The sequence below is a fragment of the Aulonocara sp. 'chitande type north' Nkhata Bay genome, linkage group LG5 (assembly GCF_057382095.1).
Source record: "Aulonocara sp. 'chitande type north' Nkhata Bay isolate Kocher_YH1m ecotype deep benthic linkage group LG5, A_spYH_male_GT1.1, whole genome shotgun sequence".
Taxonomy (NCBI): Eukaryota; Metazoa; Chordata; class Actinopteri; order Cichliformes; family Cichlidae; genus Aulonocara; species Aulonocara sp. 'chitande type north' Nkhata Bay.
In genome coordinates this window covers 48,368,075-48,387,684 of record NC_141348.1, presented here as the reverse complement: position 1 = coordinate 48,387,684, position 19,610 = coordinate 48,368,075, and the positions used below count along the sequence as shown (strand labels likewise).

The window sequence follows — 19,610 nt, the reverse complement described above, 5'->3', positions numbered from 1 at the left end:
AGGAACATGCATCACAGCTGCGGCAAAAGTCCTCCACATCCCTCCGCTGTTGACCCCAGTAATAGCCCTGGCGGAGGCGGCGGAGAGTCTTAGAGACCCCAAAATGGCCGGAGCCAGTGCTCCCATGGCAGGCTTCCAGCACCGCTGACCTCAGCGACCTTGGCACCACAACCTGCCACCTCTCCTCCCCCGTGGCAGGATCCTTCCAGGCACGCTCCAACACCCCCTCCTTCAGCCTGAGAGCTGCAAACTTGGCCCATAGCCCCCTGGTACAGATGGAAAACCCAGTGACCTCATCCCAAAGGGGTTGCTCCCCCTTCTCCAGCCACTGCAGGACCGGCAGCAGGTCTGTGTCTTGTTCCTGCCGTGCCCTCCACTCCGCTGCATCCACCACCAGAAGAACCCTGCAGGCGAGCTGTGCTGCTCCGTCTATTGTCGTGAGTTCCCGCTCTATTTCCTCTCGCTTCTCACAGTAACGGCAGCCAGCTGCAGCACATGGGCGGCGAGAGAGGGCGTCTGCGTTAGAATGGTGCGTCCCTGCTCTGTGCTCCACAGTGAAATTGAAGGCTTGGAGCTCCTCCAGCCAGCGAGCCACCTGTCCCTCTGGCTCCCTGAAAGACATCAGCCACTGAAGGGCAGCATGATCAGTTCTGATAACAAATGCTGTGCCGCACAGGTAGTACTTAAAGTGTCTCACCCCTGCCACCACAGCCAGCAGCTCTCGTCGTGTGACACAGTAGCGCCGCTCACTCCTGTTCAGGACCCGACTGAAGTACGCCACCACCTTCTCACCTTCCGGCCCAACCTGCGACAACACAGCTCCCAGCCCCACATTACTTGCGTCAGTGTCCAGGACAAAAGGCAGGGTGGGGTCAGGGGGGGCGAGGACTGGGGACTCTGTCAGCGATTTGCGGAGGGTGTTGAACGCCTGCTGACAGTCCTGGGTCCAGATGAAGTCACGGTCCTTCTGCAGCAGGTGGAAGAGTGGTGCGGCTATGGAGGAAAAGCCCTTCACAAACCTCCTGTAATAAGACGCCAGTCCTAGGAAGCTTTTGAGCTGTTTCTGGTCTGCTGGTGTGGGCCACTCGGTAATGGTGTGAATTTTTTCCTCCAAAGTGCTGATGCCCTCACGACCCAGCTTGTGGCCCAGAAACTCCACCTCCCTCCTCATGAAGTGGCACTTGTCGGGATGCAGCTTCAGGCCTGCAGCCGCCACCCTCTCCAACACTTGTCTCAGGGCATCCAGGGCAGCATCAAAGGAGCTCCCGTGCACTAGAAGATCATCCAGGTAAACCAGACACCGTTGCCGTGGGACGCCAGCCAGCACACTGTCCATAAGCCTCTCGAAGGTCGCAGGAGCGTTGCAAAGACCAAAGCTCAGGACTTTGAACTGCCATAGTCCCCTGTTAGTGCAGAAGGCTGTCTTCGGTCTGGATTCCGGGGACAGTGGCACCTGCCAGTAGCCACTCCGCAGGTCCAGGGTGGAGAACCAGGAGGACCCGGCTACTAAGTCGAGAGACTCATCAATCCTGGGAAGGGGGTAAGAGTCCTTCTTCGTCACTTTGTTGAGTGGTCTGTAGTCCACACAGAAACGCATCCTAGGACTTTTTTTCTTAGGCACCATCACCACCGCGGAGGCCCACGGGCTATCAGATGGCTCTATGATGCCCGCCTTCATCATTTCACACAACTCTCTGTCTGCAGCCTCCTGATGAGCCAGGGGCAGGCGGCGGGGGCGCACTTTAATAGGCTGGGCATCCCCGGTCTCAATGACGTGCTCTACCAAGTGTGTCAAGCCAACATCACTTTCTTTCAGGGCAAAAATGTCACTAAACTCTTTTAGTACCTGCCATAGACTCTCTTGCTGCTGTGGAGTCAGCCCCTCACAGTTCTTTGACCAGATACTCCTCACTGCTGAGAGCCTCTCCTCCTCCTCCGCTCGCTGTTCTGCTGGCGGGTCTGCAGGGGTCTCTGCGGTGGAGGTGGACGCCGCGGCAGATGCTGTGCAGACCGGGGGGGGAATAAGCGGCACCTTCTTCCCATCAGGGAGTGCGAGGAAGCCTTTGCCTAAGTCCAGTACACCACCAATGGCTCGTAAAAAATCCAGCCCAAGGATGCAGGCGTCCTGCACGTCAGCCACCCAGGCAGCATAAGACACACCGAGGTCCCCCACCTTGAACTGGAACACTCCCCTCCCTCTCATTGGGGCCAGATCACCGGTCACAGTCTTAAGTTGCACATTAGTCGGTTGCACAGCAGCTCCGGGTGGGACAACATCGGGTCGGACCAGCGTTGCATTGGACCCCGTGTCCAGCAGGGCCGTACAGGACACCCCCGCAATCGTCACTGGAGCATGGCAAAAGCCGCCAACCTGGGTCCAGCCCACAGCGATGGCCGCACCAGGTGGGGGTGGCGGTGGAGTGGGGATGTCGTTCTCCCAGGCCCATGTACTCCCGCCTACACGGGCCCATGGGCGTTTCCCTGAACCGCTGCAAGCTTGGGGCACTGCCTGATGAGGTGTCCGACTTGTCCACATCCCCAGCAGCTCTGCGGTCGGCGGTGTGGGCCAGCCCGAGGGGAAGGCGACTGCAGCGAAGCCACCTGCACCAAACTGCACAGGCCCGCTGGCGTCTCCGTCTGTTCCACAGGTGCTGACACAGCCCTCACCACGTGTGCGTCATCAGCGCCCCCAGAGGATCCCGCAAGCATCTCCCTCTCCAACGCTAGCTCCAGGGCTGCACTGAGTGTGGCCGGCCGAGCAAGCTGAGTTTGCATACGGAGCTCTTTAGGGCTCAGGGCCTGCAGGAACTGGTCCCGAGCTAACTCCGCCTGCACTGATGGTGGCATGCTGTCATACGCCCTCCGGCAAAGGCACTCGACTTCATGGGCCAAAATGCGGAGGGGCTCACCTGGCAATCTGCGTCTGTTGTGGAACTCCGACCTCAGCAGCACTGGTTGGTTATACTGCCCGAAGCGCCTCTGAAGTGCTCCGACCAGAGCATTATAATCTCCCCTCTGCTCCTCGGTTAGCAGCAGCAGGCATGCAGCTGCATCCTCACACAGGCACAAAGCCAACTGGAGAGCTTTATGTTCCTCAGACCAGCCAGCTGCAACAGCTAACAGCTCGAACTGTGCGATAAACACTTCCCATGGCGTCTTGCCGCTGAACTTAGGCGTTTTTATATGCGCTGCAGCTTGCTGGGCGCCGCCATGTTTGTTTACATCACGTGACGGCGCGCCAAGCGAGGTCGACTCCTTCCCGCCGGAATCGCGGCCGCTGTGCGAACAGTTCCCGAGCCTAGTCAAACCTGGAGAAAATCCAGCCTCGGCAGACAGCCGCAGCGCCGTTTCCCTCACTCCATGGGCGGGCGAGCGCGGACGAACCTCCCTCTCCTCCGTCTCCTTCTTAATCCTGCCCGGCAACATCCTCGTCTCGTAACGGCAAGCGTCGCCAGCAACAGGGTGTCGGGCGTTCTGGGGTTCTTTTTTCTTTCTTCACTTCTGACACCAATGTAACGTTCACAAGAACCAGACGGTTGGGTCTCAGTTTGTCCGTTTATTCGCCACATAAGCAAGCGGGTTGCTAACTCAGGGGAGAGCGCCCTCGTGCTACACCTCTCTTCAGCCTGGCACCCACACAACACAGAACCCAGGTCCCCCCTCCCCTTCCTCCACACCACCCTCCCTACTTCCTGCAGCACAACCAAACATGAATCTTAAAGGAACAACAACAGTGGCAAAGATAACCAACATGTACAATAACACTTAACCATCGTTACAGTATCGTAGTCTACTCGAGTTTCGTCCTACTCACACTAATAACCAGAGATGGGCAGTAACGTGTTACGCATTACTGTAATCCGATTACTTTTTTCAAGTAATGAATAAAGTAAGGGATTACTATTGCAAAACGGTAATTAGATTACCGTTACTTTCCCGTAGGAACGCTGTGTTACTGCGTTACTAAGACCATGATTTTTTTGCGAGAATGTCTCCTGACAACAGCTGTGTGCAGATCAACAATGGATAATATATCGAGTGCAGAGAGAGTATGAGGTGCAGCGTTTAAAGCGTGGAAGTACTGACCTTACTTTGAGTTTGATTCCATAAAAACTGACAAAAACATTAGTGTCCGTTGTGCGTGGGAAGAAAACCTCTTTTTACAGCAAAAAACCCCCTAAACCTCTGAGCAAGCACCGAGTAGCTACGACGTAATGGGAAACTCACAGAGAAACTCACGGGGTTCTTCCACTGACCGCTGCGGCTCACCTGCACCGTCCACCTGCCCCACTCCTGCTTTACAGGTGAAAATAGAGCAACAGGACCGCTGAGTCTTTGATTTTATTTATTTTCTGCTGTGTTTTACTTGCATCTATTTGAAAGACTGAGTGTAAACACAAAAAAAATTATTTTATGTGCTGGAATGTGCAGAAAATAGGTTTAAATGTTAAATAAATTTCTTCCAGTCAGAGAATGTTGCATATAGTTAAATTTTTGCTTGATGCATAAAGCTAAAAGATTAAAACTAATAAAACAAGTTTTAAAAAGAGACTTTTCCATTTGATTACATTTTGTATGATGGATTATGTAGAAAAAGTAGAATTGGGCTGAAAGATCTGTCACTTTATCACCTCTTCAGGTTGTAAATCGTGTTTTTAAAAAGTAACTAAGTAATTAATTACTTTTGAAAATAAGTAATCAGTAAAGTAACAGGATTACTTTTTTGGGGAAGTAATCAGTAATTAGTTACTGATTACTTTTTTCAAGTAACTTGACCAACACTGATAATAACTATATCTACCATCGGTCTCCTTGTTGTGACGGAACGTCACTCAAAACAAACAAAACAAAATAAAATTAAAAAAACCCTCAAATCCTCCCAAGCAATTCAGCCCTTTTAAAAACTGGAATAAGGGCTGATAACTTTTACTTCTAGAGTCCTTTTGTAGTAAATCAATAAGATCTAGTTTCACTTTTATATTACTGAGGTTTTTGATCAGTTGTCTTTTCTCCACCTGATACTTCTGACAGTGTATTATAGCATGTTCTGTCGTTTCTTCTTCTCCACAGTAGTCACATTTTCCAGTATTATGTTTCCCTATCATGAATAGTGTAGTGTTCAAACCAGTATGTCCAAATCTTATTCTCAATATGACCACTTCCTCTCTCCTGTTCCTTCCTATGGTTCTCATTTCTCCTACCCTTCTTTGAATTTTATACAACCGTCCCCTCCTGTCCCCCTTCCACTTTTTTTGCCATCTTTTCTTCATTTCTTGCCTTACAATACTCTATATCCATAGCTGGACTGGCTATCAGGCATACCGGGCATTTGCCCGGTGGGCCAATGGTGATTTTTCGTTTTTATGGGCCGATGATTTTTTTTCTTCTGGTAACGGTATTGTTAAGGAAAATGTTCTAAAACACTTCTTCAGTAAAGACTCAGAGAAGAGAAACACACAGAACTTCTTGCTAGCAAGGGCAGCCTCCAGACTGAGGGACTCGCGCTGAGAAACTGCCCCGGTCTTTATTTATACTTCAGTGAATGTTTGTTCTTCACATTGGAAATGTGGAGTTGTACGTGTGTGTGTGTGTGTGTGTGTGTGTGTGTGGTCAGAGTGTGGCCCCATAAACAACTTCCCTTAACCTGCTGGTCTAGAAAATCCAACAGTTCATCTATATGTAAAGAAGCACTTAAACTAAAACAGACATAGCTACGTTAATCCTACCGTAAAACAATAAGACAAGGTACGACCTCTCTCATGCTCCTAGGATGTGGGGGTGAACACCCTAGAGTGTTACAGACCTCCTAGGATGAGACATTCTTTCAATATGCCACCAACTATATACTTCTACACACAAATGATTACATGCAGCATTCTACCATATGCAAACTTATATCACTAAAAGATTATACTGTCTACTAAATACAATTTTCCATTGACATTCCCTCCTGTTGTCAGAAAAGACTTTTAAAGTGAGATATCAGTTTGTAACATCTTGTTGTACATTTTCTGTCACATCGTCATTAGTCACACAAAGTCTTCATGTTCCAACAGGCCAAAGTCATCATCATCATTTGTCACGGCTGTATATGCAGCAACAGTAGAAAATATTATGCGGTTAATCATGATTTTTAGACATGGCAATATACACGTTACAAAGACACAAAATAAAAATAAAAATATCCCAACTCCGATGAGTAGTCTTTTTAGCACCTGTAACCAGGAGCCAGTGTATAGCCAAGAGAACCAGTCACTTGTATCACTTACATAGTCCTGATTTTGAGCCTGCTGGATCTGTCTCAAAACATTCAGGGCGTCAGTCATGTTTGATGAATGTACGTCGTCTGGTATGTAAGTGCAGCATGTTTTATTAAAAAGGACGCAAAGTCCCCCTTTCTCTGCTAATATCATGTCCAGAGCTACTTGATGTTGCATCGCTGTAATCCGTAATGCATCAATTTCCTGGTTCTGCTGTTCGTTGATCTTACATGAAGCGTTCAGGAAAAGTCCAAACCGGTAATCCAGAGTTTCAATTCTCAGCATGTTTTTTCCAGCTCCCACCCAGGGGAACAATGAATGGAGTACTTTCTGTCCAGTAGTCCATAACTTGAATTCCTTGGGCACGTCGCCTCCCCATATCGGGTCATGTGCTTGAAGTTTAGGAATCACTAATCTTCTTTTCCGGCGTACTGTAGAAGTGGTGTTCACTGCAGTCATCCTGAAGGTGTGGTCTGACAGGAATATAGGAGCACATGTTCCTGTCCAGTCTGGGGGCAGTATGAAATATGCCCGTTGTCCACATAACCAGGCCATTCCTTGCACCCAGTATGTGCCGTTAGAGGGTCCACTCATATTCACAGGTGCTCCATGGCCTGCAGTTTGGACACAGTTTGTGGTGTCTCCAAGGGGTCTGTTACCTTTCTCTTGCTGGTAACACATGGAGTGGTTCTTTCCTGGCACTTGGTCCAGGAACACTGGGAAATGGATAGAGATATTCCGATTTGTCACATTGAAGTCGATCCAAAAGAGTTGATCACATGTTCCATTACTAAGTCCAACAGCGTGTGAGATTTTATTGTCGATGGTGATTTGGCTGTGTTGGAATCCAATGCCAGCAAAGCTGGCTGCACACTTTGCTTGAGTGTTGTTCATATATTCGCCATATAATGTGGGGTGTGTCGACGTGCTGGGCATATGAGAATAGACATAACAGTCTGTATTTGCCGATTCTGCCTTTGTTCTGTCGTGGATATAACGGTACCAGGCATTGTTCATCCACGGATGAATGTGATCTTGCGTCATGTCCCTTAGGTGAGAGTTGTCGTGTGTCCATCTCTTCTGCCTGCCTCCTGGTTCAGCTGCTGTTGAGGTCAGCTGAAGTCCTGTAAGGGTGAGCATCGTAGTCAAGGTAACCAGGAGGGTCCACCTCCCCATGGTTGCACACAGATCCGTCACACCTCACACTTGGTTGCCCTAGAGTTGATCAGAGGCTGGAGGTTGAAGTGCGAGCTTACCCTACGGGGGCTCAATCAGCACTCCCCCCTCACCACTGGAACAACCACGTGTGAGATTTCTCTACTGTGCTGTCTTGGGGGTGTCGGGGTTTCCTGGGACCTCAACCTTTTTGCAGTGGCTCTGATGTATCCAGGAGGGTCTCTCCGCTATTTTGCAGGCAGTTGGAGTGGTCAGAAGCACTTGAAATGGCCCCTCCCACCGTGGCGAGCTCCAATTTTTCCTTTGGAGTACTCGAACAAGGATCCAATCACCTGGCTTCAACCTGCAAGAAATAGGTGAAAGAGAGTCTGGTGGCAGTTTATTATTCAACACAACTTCTCTGTTTGTCAACAATTGAGTCATCCATTCTGCCAGAGTGGTTTCACGAATCGATTTATCTAGTGGCTCGCTAGTAACTGGTAGCGGAAAAGGTCTCCCATGTATAATCTCAAATGGGGACAGCTTGTTGCTTCCTTGTGTTATTCTCATCCACATCTTGACCAGGCCCAAACATTCTGGCCATGGTCTGCCAGTTTCTTCCATTATTTTCCTGAGCCTTTGTTTTATTGTGCCATTTGTTCTCTCCACTAATCCTGCACTCTGTGGATGGTAGGCACAATGATGTTTCAAACTGAAACCTAATGCTTCAGATACTTTGCTGATCACATCATTTACAAAATGGGTTCCATTATCTGATCTTATCAGAGTAGGAATTCCATATGTTGGAATGAAATGATTGCATAGACACTTTGCAACTGAGACTGCGTCTGCTTTTTTCACTGGGTATATTTCCGGCCATTTTGAGAATACATCTATAACTACTAGAGCATATTTTGAGCCCTGACACTCATTCAATTCAATAAAATCCATGTGAATTGTATGAAATGGATGAGGTGGTGTAGGAAAATGTCCTCTTTTTGGTCTTAAATTACCTTGGGTATTATGTTTTTGGCAGGTCATACATGTTCTCACATATTCTTTTGCTGAAGTTTCAAAATTTATAGCATGAAATTGTTGGGTTATTATAAAGGTCATTCCTCCTGTTGAGACATGACTTAAACCATGGCTCACTAGAGCGGCTGTCTTGTGTAACGATTTAGGAAGAATGGGTTTTCCTGCAATTTTCATTATACCATCAATATCTAGTACTGCGCCATACTTTAGCCATTGCTTTTGTTCCTTTGATGGTGCTGCTTTTTGTTCGTCCTGCAGTACAGATATCGGAATGGTATGATTTTCATGAGTGGCTAATAAAATTGTAGTTGTCAGGGCTGCTGCTTTTGCAGCTTTATCGGCGAAATTGTTTCCCTTCGTAATGTCAGATTCATCTTTCTGATGTGCTGCACATTTACAAATTGCTAAATGTCGCGGTAGTTGGACTGTCTGTAACAGTCGCTTTAGCAAATCGGCGTGCTGAACTGGGTTTCCAGAGGAGGTAACCATTCCTCTGTTATCCCATATTTTTGCAAAGTGGTGAACTGCTGCAAATACATACTGGCTGTCTGTGTGGATATTAATATCCTTACCTTCATGTATCTCACATGCTCTGATTACTGCAATTAGTTCTGCACTCTGAGCTGAATGCGTGTGTGGCAAAGCTCTTGCTTCCACTATAGTGTCTGATGTAGTTACTGCATATCCTACACAGTTACGCCCTAGTGCATTTTTTGATGCTGAACTATCAACAAAAATGTCAATGAAACTTTCTTGTGGTGTACTGTAAATGTCAGCACGTGGTTTAGTTTCTTCTTCTAATTTTTCCACGCAGCGATGTGTTTTTCCCTCTGTGGGTGCTGGCAACAATGTGCTAGGATTTAAAGGTCCACATCTCACTATGTTGATATGGGATTGTGAAAGCAATATGCCAACATAAGAGAGTTGTCTCGCGTGTGTTAAGAAAGGCAAATGTGCTTGTAGCAGTATAGAAGTTACTGCATGCGGTACTCTAACAGTCAGAGTGTGTCCCAAAACTATGTCGGCAGATTTTTGCACTGCCTCTGCAGCTGCTGCACACGCTTGTACACAGGTTGGCATTCCCGAGGCCACTGAATCGAGTTTGCTTGAATAAAAAGCTAGTGGCCTTTGTTTTTCTCCAAATGATTGTGTCAATACTGCTTTCATGTATCCCTGTGTTCCGTCTACGTTTAAGTAGAATGTTTTGTCATAATCTGGTAATGCAAGCACAACGTTTGTTTGGAGCATGACTTTTAATTTATTAAATGCTCCTTCTGCCTCTGGTGTCCACTGTATTTTATCTTTTAAAACGAGATTTTTTCCATAAATTAGGTTTTGCAGTGGTTGCACCTGTGCCGCATATTCTGGAATCCACGCCCTGCAGTAATTACATAACCCGAGAAAACTCATCATCTGTTGCTTAGTTTGTGGCTGTGGTGCATTTTGTATAGCTTCTTTTCTTTTGTTTAGGAGTTTCCTTCCTTCACCTGAGAGGGTATGACCTAAATATGTTACTTCAGGTCTCCATAATTGGAGTTTATTCAGAGACACTTTGTGGCCTTGCTCTGCCAGGTGACGCAGCACAGCCATAGTATTCTGTTTACACCCTTCCTCTGTGTGGCCAGTCACTAAAATATCATCTACATAAAGTAGAAACTGTCCTTCTTCTGGCAGAGGGCAGGACATCATTGATTTCTTTAAAGCTTCAGCATATATATCAATTGCAGTTCTAGGAGGGAACCCTCATCAGCAGTGAACAGAAATCTGAGTAACATGTGGGCATACAGGACTGATTCAGTGGTGGAAAGCCAGCCAGCAATGATATGATATGAGATTCCATTCCATATTACAGTTTCACACACAAAGATATGACATGTGCGGTCATGAAATATTACCTGGGTGATGTAATTGGACTACACGTGAGCTCAACATATGTTTTATAAAAGGTACACTGCTTTACATGCATGAACTGTATTTTCAGGTTATTGTTTTGGACAGTTTTGTGACAATTTTTAAAATGAAGTTGTTGTTTTCCTATAAATTCTGACAGTTGAATGCGATTTTAGCATTGCCATAGTATAGATATACTGATGCTGATCTATTATTCTGTTTGACATGGCCTAAAGTGAATGAGTTGTGCTGTTTCTGTTTTTCAAATGGGCCTGTATTTCATGTTTACCATGTGCTTTTAGTTCCTGCCTTTGTTCATATACTGCATATTGTGTCAAACTTGACAGCAATTATATTAAACTTTAGTGTCAATAAATACATTTCTTAAACTGAGCAGCTGTTTAACTGCCCTTACTCTTGAAATGAGAAAAATAATCTTATTTTTATTCTGGAAATTCAACCAAACCATTGTCATGCCTTGTAACTGGTAAATAAAGCTCAAGATGAGCTGAAATATCCTTTTAAGGAAAAGTTAGACATATTTTCCTAGAATAAGCTTTATTTTCTTGTCCAAAACTTGCTTGTTAAGAATATATTTTCTTTTTAGGCAAAAAATAAGAAAAAATGTCCATAAACAAGGTTTTTTTTACTTTCTTGAAAATCGTTTTTTGCAGTGTAGAGAGTAGGGCTGTTTTGAAACCCCTGAGGTAACCTAGTATAGGTGTACCTCTGTCCCTCAAATGTGAAGCCAAACAGATGTCGCGCATCTGGATGTAAAGGCACTGAGAAAAAGGCGTTTGATAAGTCTATCACTGAGAACCATTGTTCTTGGAGTGACTTGATTTAGTATAGTGTGAGGATTTGCGACTACCGGTGGTATCATTTCAGTAATTTCATTTATTGCTCGCAGATCATGTACCAAACGATACTTTCCAGTGTTAGCTTTCTTAACTGGGAAGATTGGAGTATTGCAGGTAGCAGAATTAGTTTTTATTAGAATTCCTGCTTTTTCCATATCTTTTATCACTGGCTTGATCCCTTCTATTGCTTCCTTAGATAAGGGATACTGTGATTTAATGGGCCTGTGGGATGAAATAGTCTGTACTTTTACCGAATCCGCGTTTTTTATTAATCCCACATCAGTTGGACCATCCGACCACAGTGTAGAAGGTAAACTTTTAAGTGCTGGCTCTTCTTCTAATGAGAGAATTTCTCATTTTTGCGTACTGTCGTACAAATGAGTGTTGGGTGTAGTTTTTATCACCCAGCCTAGTGTGTATCTCATGCACCCTGTTCTCTTACCCTGTGCCCAACCCTCTTCTTCCGTAGGCGTATATTTATCATTTTCTACTTTTTGCAGGATGTCACCTAATTGGTTCCATTGTGTACTTGTCGTTTTTGCAACTGACACATGGGGTTTTGTGATCCTATTCAGGTTTTTTATTTGATCTCGTTGGATCACGGAACATACTGCATTTCCGCTTTTTGTAACATACACTCAACAAAAATATAAACGCAACACCTTTGTTACTGCTCCCATTCCCCATGGGATGGACGTAGAGACCTAAAATTCATTCCAGATACACAATATAACCATCCCTCCCAAACAGTGGTCACAAATCAGTCCAAATGTGTGGTAGTGGGCACATCTGCCATATTGAGATAATCCATCCCACCTCACAGGTGTGCCACATCAGGATGCTGATCTGACATCATGAGTAGTGCACAGGTGTACCTCAGACTGCCCACAACAAAAGGCCACCCTGGAATGTGCAGTTTTTTGTGCTATTGGGGGTCTGGGGACCCAGAACCGGTCAGTATCTGGTGTGACCACCATTTGCCTCATGCAGTGCAACACATCGTCGCATGGAGTCTATCAGATTGTCAATTGTGGCCTGTGGAATGTTGGGTAACACCACCTGGGTCTGGGTGCAATTCCCCCCTCCAGGGGCAAGGGTACCTAGACCCGGTTTGTAGAGTACGCTTGGGGAGTGTGATTGTGTGTACAGCGTCTCTTTATGTCTGTCTCCACGTTGGTTGAGTGTGGAGTAAGTGCATATGAGAGCATGAGGGTGGGAATGGATGTTTGTATCTGTGTGTGCCTGTATGTCTGTGTCTATATGTCAGGTTGGGTATCAGACGCCACCTCTCTGGGGACACCTCAGGCCCTCCAAGGTTTGGAGGCCTATCTCCACCCACCACCACTTCCCCTGCCGGTGGCGGACTCCCTCAGGTGTCGGTGTGTTGGTGGTTCTTTGTGTCTGGGGGTGGGCGTCCGGGTACACACCGGCTCACTCCTTGGCGGCCGCTTGTCGGGGCCTGGGGCCTGGGGCTCGCTCGGGCCCCTTTGGAGGTGGGGTGCCCCCGGCCTCTCGGCCTAGGGCTCGGTCACTCAGGCACAGCTGGGGGCCGGCGGAGCTCACGGGCGCGTCACTGCAACTCCCCCTGACTTCTGCTCCGCGGCTGCTGGGCGAGCCCTCATCTGGGACTCTCCTCAGCTCTTACTGGGACAGTGGCGCGGCTGCCCCTCTGTTGGTCTTCCATGGTCTCTTGTGTTCTGGGGGCCTCTGGATGTCTGGAGTTTTGATCTCCTCCATACCTGCTTCACACCCTGGAGGACGGGGCTGTGGCCCCCCCACACTCCCTAGCAGATCATTACATGGAGAAACCTTTGGAATGCAAGCATGCTGATCCACACAGGTATGCACACATGGGTATTCACAGACGCGGACTAAAGCTTTCTTGGCTGCTGCCTCAAAGCACACTGTGCGCTGTCTATCTTGCGTGCTGCACAATATCGTTTATTACTTAGTAAATACTGATATCTATGACTAGCTAGTTTATTGTGATGGTGCTTTGTTTTCTCTATTATTATGTTGCTCTTTGTTGTTTGCTGTCTCCTCTGTTTGTTTTTGTTTGTTTGTTTGTTTGTTTTTTTTTCTCCATACAGGTGACCCAGGAGTTTTTTTTTTTTTTTCTCTCTCTTCCCCCCCCTTCTCACCGTCTCTTCTCCCCTTTGGTTTTCTTTCTTTCTCTCCCCCTCTCTCTCTCATTCATTCCCCCTGTCCTATTTATTAAAAAAAAAAAAAAAAAAAAAAAAAAAAATGACAAAGGATGAACTGAAGCTCTGCCATCACGTAATGTCGCATACTGCTGTTTCTGATGTCATTTAGGAAAAAAAAAAAAAAGAATTCCTGCTTTTTCCATGTCTTTTATCACTGGCTTGATCCCTTCTATTGCTTCCTTAGATAAGGGATACTGTGATTTAATGGGCCTGTGGGATGAAATAGTCTGTACTTTTACCGAATCCGCGTTTTTTATTAATCCCACATCAGTTGGACCATCCGACCACAGTGTAGAAGGTAAACTTTTAAGTGCTGGCTCTTCTTCTAATGAGAGAATTTCTCATTTTTGCGTACTGTCGTACAAATGAGTGTTGGGTGTAGTTTTTATCACCCAGCCTAGTGTGTATCTCATGCACCCTGTTCTCTTACCCTGTGCCCAACCCTCTTCTTCCGTAGGCGTATATTTATCATTTTCTACTTTTTGCAGGATGTCACCTAATTGGTTCCATTGTGTACTTGTCGTTTTTGCAACTGACACATGGGGTTTTGTGATCCTATTCAGGTTTTTTATTTGATCTCGTTGGATCACGGAACATACTGCATTTCCGCTTTTTGTAACATACACTCAACAAAAATATAAACGCAACACCTTTGTTACTGCTCCCATTCCCCATGGGATGGACGTAGAGATGGACCGGTTCTGGGTCCCCAGACCCCCAATAGCACAAAAAACTGCACATTCCAGGGTGGCCTTTTGTTGTGGGCAGTCTGAGGTACACCTGTGCACTACTCATGATGTCAGATCAGCATCCTGATGTGGCACACCTGTGAGGTGGGATGGATTATCTCAATATGGCAGATGTGCCCACTACCACACATTTGGACTGATTTGTGACCACTGTTTGGGAGGGATGGTTATATTGTGTATCTGGAATGAATTTTAGGTCTCTACGTCCATCCCATGGGGAATGGGAGCAGTAACAAAGGTGTTGCGTTTATATTTTTGTTGAGTGTATAAGTGTTGCAAAGTCAAATATGGGCTTTTTAGGCTGTGCACCTGTTTATCATACAGAGGGTCTGGGCCTGGGGTTTGTTTATAGCGCAGGGTGTTGTGATACTCAGTTGGCTTCATTTTTTCGGCACTTGCGGGGAGATGTTTTTCAGCTGCTTCTTTGAGCTGCATAAGCGGTGGCAAATCTAATGACCAATAGTAGTTTGGCTCTCCCTTTCCTTCCCTCTGATAGGGGTCTCCCTCTACTAACATTATTTCTGCCGTCATACCTGTTTCTGTGGGGATGACTCCTATCCCTAATTTTGTCATCGCGTCTCTTCCTAGTAAGTTCACTGGGCAGGTTGGGTCTATTATACATGGCATGTTACAGGAGCGTTGACTGGGTTTATGCAAAAATGTCAGTGGCATTGTTAGTGGCTGGGTTTTTACATGCCCTGACGCTGTTTTCACCATTACTACTTCTCTAGAAAAAGTTGTGCGTGGGGGCTCTGCTTTAAGCACTGTTTTACAAGCTCCTGTGTCACACAACACTTGCAACTTTTTGCCATTTACATAGATCGTAAGCGTTGGCTTCCCGTCCAGTAAACTTACTAGCTGATGAACATTATATACTTCAGTTTCATCCTGCTCTAAATTATTTTCTGCATTTGTTAAAACTTTTACTTCTTTTTCATCTATGTGGCTCTCTTTTTCAGCCATCTGGGTGTTTACAGCCACAGTGGTTGCAGCTAGTCATTCTGTGTCAAGTGTTCTTTGTGTCTTACAGTCACGTGCAAAGTGTCCCCTTTTCCCACACTCCCAGCATGTAATGTTAAAATCACTGTTTGGTGTTTGTCTAAACCTGCCTCTACCTCTTGCTTCTCCTCTATGCATTCCTCTCCCTCTCCTTTGACCTCTGAAAACTCCCCTGTAGCCCCCACTCCCACTAAAAGCCGTAAAGACGGTGTCAGTGTCTAGGGCAAAGACTGAGGCCTTCTCTTTGTTTTTCACTACTGTTTGTGCATGATTAGCATATTGAAGCGCCTCATCTACTGTGCCTGTATCTTGTGTTACCCAGTATTTTTCTACGTGAGACCTAATGCTTGGCAGTAATCCTTTAATAAAAGCACGTTTAAATTGTTGCTGGTATGGTGATTGCGGGTCATCAGCATAATTTAGACCTGAGTTCTGTCTGAAAACTGGTCTCAGCCTGTCCATGTATTCATGTGGGTTTTCCGTGTTACTTTGTTTAACTTGGTCTATTTTACCATAGTTGGCCTTTGGCGCTAATTGTTGACGGGCCCTATCAAACACAGGTATTAATGCTGCTTGGAGATCAGCATGACCTGGGGGAAACGCTCTACCATCTGGTAGGGAGCCAGTAAAGTCTCCCCTAATTCTTCCCCAGGAGAGCCCTAGGTAGTCTTGAAATAATTGTATTACCTCGTGACCGTTTAAATGCCACTGGGTAATTACTTCACGCACGGCAACTTGCCATGGTTCGTATCCTTCCTGTATTAGTGGAATGCCTTTTATTACATTCTGCCTATCTTTATGTGTCCACGGGCGGTAAACAAGGATCGTGGGTCTGTCATCCCTGCCTCCTCCATGACTATCACCTAGGAGCGTGCCATATCTGGGGTTTGCCACTTCAACTAATGGACACGCTAATGTAGATGATGGTGGTGGTGGGTCTGGGTGTGAACCACGACTGTTGCACCCTTCTTCAGAGCCATGATCAGATCTTCCTGGATGAAAATCTATTTCATGCTCAGCTAACAGCGTTTGTGCATCCCCGTATGCATTGTCAAATTTGATTTTCCTATGTCTTAGCCACATGGGAGATCGTTTAAAATGAGGTTTTGATGTAATGCTGGTTGTTTCTCCTACAGTTGGTGCGGAAAGTTTAACGGAGGGGTCTAAAAGAGAGTTATGTGGGTCTATTAATGGAGGTCTTTGTTCGGTACATGCTTGTTTTGTAGTTTCATCATCAGGGGTTATTAAAGCTGCTGCTAATTGTTTTTTCTTTTCCTCTTTTTTTATTTGATTTTCAGTTCTCCTTTCAGTTTCACTTTCCCATGCTTGGAAAAACCTATACTCTTCCTTACGTTTTAATTTCTTTTTTGGGTCTTTCGTTAATATAATCTCTTGTTTTAGGGCAGCTCCCAGCTGGGTAACAGCTGAGGGGCTGCATTTCCCTTTCCAGTTACAGCTTTTTGTTTTTCGTGGATTTCTCCACCTATTTGCACTTATTTGTCCGGCGCCTGGACATGTTTTTTCTAGCCACTGCTCGTCAGCAGTGAGTTTAATGGGCTGATTCCCCATTTTCACAGAACTGCAAAGCTTTCTCTGGCACGCTCGACTCAGGAATGGTTTACTGATATGGCCTTCGACTTCACCCTAACGGTGAAGCGGTATCAGTTTTATGAGCTGAAACTCAACCTTTTTCCTTTGTCACCAGTACATGGGCTCTTGCGGGATACACAAAAATGGAAGTAGTTCAGCAATTTATTGTGCTGTAAAATCAACTTACTTCCAGACACACATATGGACATTTGCGCGCTTTTACAATTTGTCACGAAGTAATTTCAGCTACTTCTAAAACTAGTCAAAACACAGTTCCTTTTAGCGAACTTAAACCTAATTTGTCACGAGATAATTTCAGCTACCTCTAAAACTGGTCGAAACACAGTTCTTTTTGGCGAACTTAAACCTAATTTGTCACGTTACTTTAAATCTTTGCGGCCGTCTTTATATACCAAATAGTGTTTCTCACCCCCGATGTCCCACTGACGGTTCGGATCACCAGACTGAATCCCAGCGCCGTGGACCTGGTCACCGGCCCAGACTCGAATTCACGCCCTGGGACTCTCTCCTCGTCTAAGAGGGCTGTGCACAGACTTCGGTGCCGGCTCCCCACGGCGTCAGGAATCAGTGCTGGATCCTGGAACAGAGTCACAGATAACAGTTCTGATATTTTCTGCTCCGGCTCGGAGGACCAAGTAAATGTTAAGGAAAATGTTCTAAAACACTTCTTCAGTAAAGACTCAGAGAAGAGAAACACACAGAACTTCTTGCTAGCAAGGGCAGCCTCCAGACTGAGGGACTCGCGCTGAGAAACTGCCCCGGTCTTTATTTATACTTCAGTGAACGTTTGTTCTTCACATTGGAAATGTGGAGTTGTACGTGTGTGTGTGTGTGTGTGTGGTGTGTGTGGTGTGTGTGTGTGTGTGTGGTCAGAGTGTGGCCCCATAAACAACTTCCCTTAACCTGCTGGTCTGGAAAATCCAACAGTTCATCTATATGTAAAGAAGCACTTAAACTAAAACAGACATAGCTACGTTAATCCTACCGTAAAACAATAAGACAAGGTACGACCTCTCTCATGCTCCTAGGATGTGGGGGTGAACACCCTAGAGTGTTACAGACCTCCTAGGATGAGACATTCTTTCAATATGCCACCAACTATATACTTCTATACACAAATGATTACATGCAGCATTCTACCATATGCAAACTTATATCACTAAAAGATTATACTGACTACTAAATACAATTTTCCATTGACAGGTATAAACAATGAAAAGTGGTGGATTGGTCAGATGCTGGCCGGTGTGTAAAAATAACTCAGTTGTTTGGTGGTGGCATCGCGGAGCTTCCACAGATTCAGTAACATTAGCAAGTGGTGGAGGACAGCAGGTGGATGAGAGAAAGGGGAGGCAGGAGAAGGAGAGACCCGAGGCAGCCCCCGGTCCGAGTGTCAGGTGAACTGAACTTCAGGTAAGAAGTTATGACCTGCAGTCTATCTGGGTCAGATATAAACTAAGTTTAGGTGGAGTTTATTTTCGTTGTGGTGACTTTTTACAGTCAGTTACAATAACTCGTACTGCGTACTAGCTAGCAGGATGGAGTTTCTATACAGCTGGGTGGGTGCTATGATGTTACTGATAGTGAACTTTATTTTATTCATAAGGTTAGTTAGTGGAGTTGCCAACCACCCCGTAAAAAGACGGAATCGTACCGCATTCAGAAAAAATATTATGCGTTTCGTATTGAGCTGAAAAGGAACACAGTTTGTCCCGTACTTCAGCTACAATGGAAAAAGACACAAAGCTGGAGTTATTCTGTCTTTACGCTGTCAGCTGCCTCTTCTTCGCTCATTCTTTCCCCTCCCGCTCCTGTTTCTACTTCAATGAACATGATCATGAAACTGATCAATGATGAGCTGATCAGCTTTTCTCTCGTGTTTATTTATCGCCACTTTGCCAGAAACCGGTGGATGTCGCGCTAAACAACAGCTGCAAGTTTAAGCTTGATCAGCTGTTGTTAGAATTTATTTAATATTAATTTCTAGTATCAGCTGATGTTTGCTGGAGCCACAGCTGTAAAGCTGCTGGTCATGATGTCGGTTTGTATATGTGGTGAGAGGGAAACATGAAGATGAAACATACTGTGTATTTGAAATATTCTTGTTTAATTGTTATTGTAGAGGCTAAGCCTACGCTTGAAGCCACTGAGGTGGTCGTTAACGGGGATGACGCGATGTCACTGGTATGCATGAATTAAGTTCACAGTCCAATAAATCCAGCCGTATGTATCTTGTCCTTTTTGGTCTTTATTCCGTATCGACATAGCATAACAGCACAACGGTCACAAACTGTTTGCCTTCTCAATGACACACCTGACACCGATTACGTGCGTCTACCTTAAATACCTTTACATTACATAATCAAAACAGAAAAATGTGACCTCTAGTGACCACATAAGGTATTAACCCAAGAATGGCTCCTACACCCCGGCCCCTAATTGAAATGGCTATCAGACATGGCAATTCTAATCACAAAGAAAATAAGGAGCCACTAATACAGTCTACTTTAGACCTATACATTCACATAAATAAACATAAATAACACACTTTTAGATTACAGTCTCATGTAACAAGCAAAGTTTAGTTACAGGTCTTTCCAGAATATTAGTCTTTGTTTTTAAACGTGCAGATCGCACAAGTCCTTTTTTGTCACGAATGGCTTCCAGAACTCTTCCAAGTGGCCAGGAACCACGTGGTGCAGAAGAATCCATTATAATGACTATATCTCCAGGTTTTAGATTCTTCTTCTTTTGGTTCCATTTTTGTCTCTCCTGTAACAAAGGCAGGTATTCACGTATCCATCGTTTCCAAAAAAGATCCGAGATGTACTGAGCCTGTTTCCATCT

General features: G+C 45.6%; 1 protein-coding gene across 1 annotated transcript in view; it reads right to left on the bottom strand.

The window, feature by feature from the left end:
* The window catches only part of LOC147331607 (butyrophilin-like protein 2), a 90,397-nt gene that overhangs the window by 29,710 nt on the left and 41,077 nt on the right, over nt 1-19,610 (bottom strand). The window contains exons 5-7 of the mRNA XM_086294028.1: nt 16,855-16,867; nt 12,103-12,125; nt 6,963-6,976 (exon numbers count right to left, since the gene is read on the bottom strand). Coding sequence (XP_086150154.1) covers nt 6,963-6,976; nt 12,103-12,125; nt 16,855-16,867 — 50 coding nt within the window. The remainder of the gene's footprint in view (nt 1-6,962; nt 6,977-12,102; nt 12,126-16,854; nt 16,868-19,610) is intronic.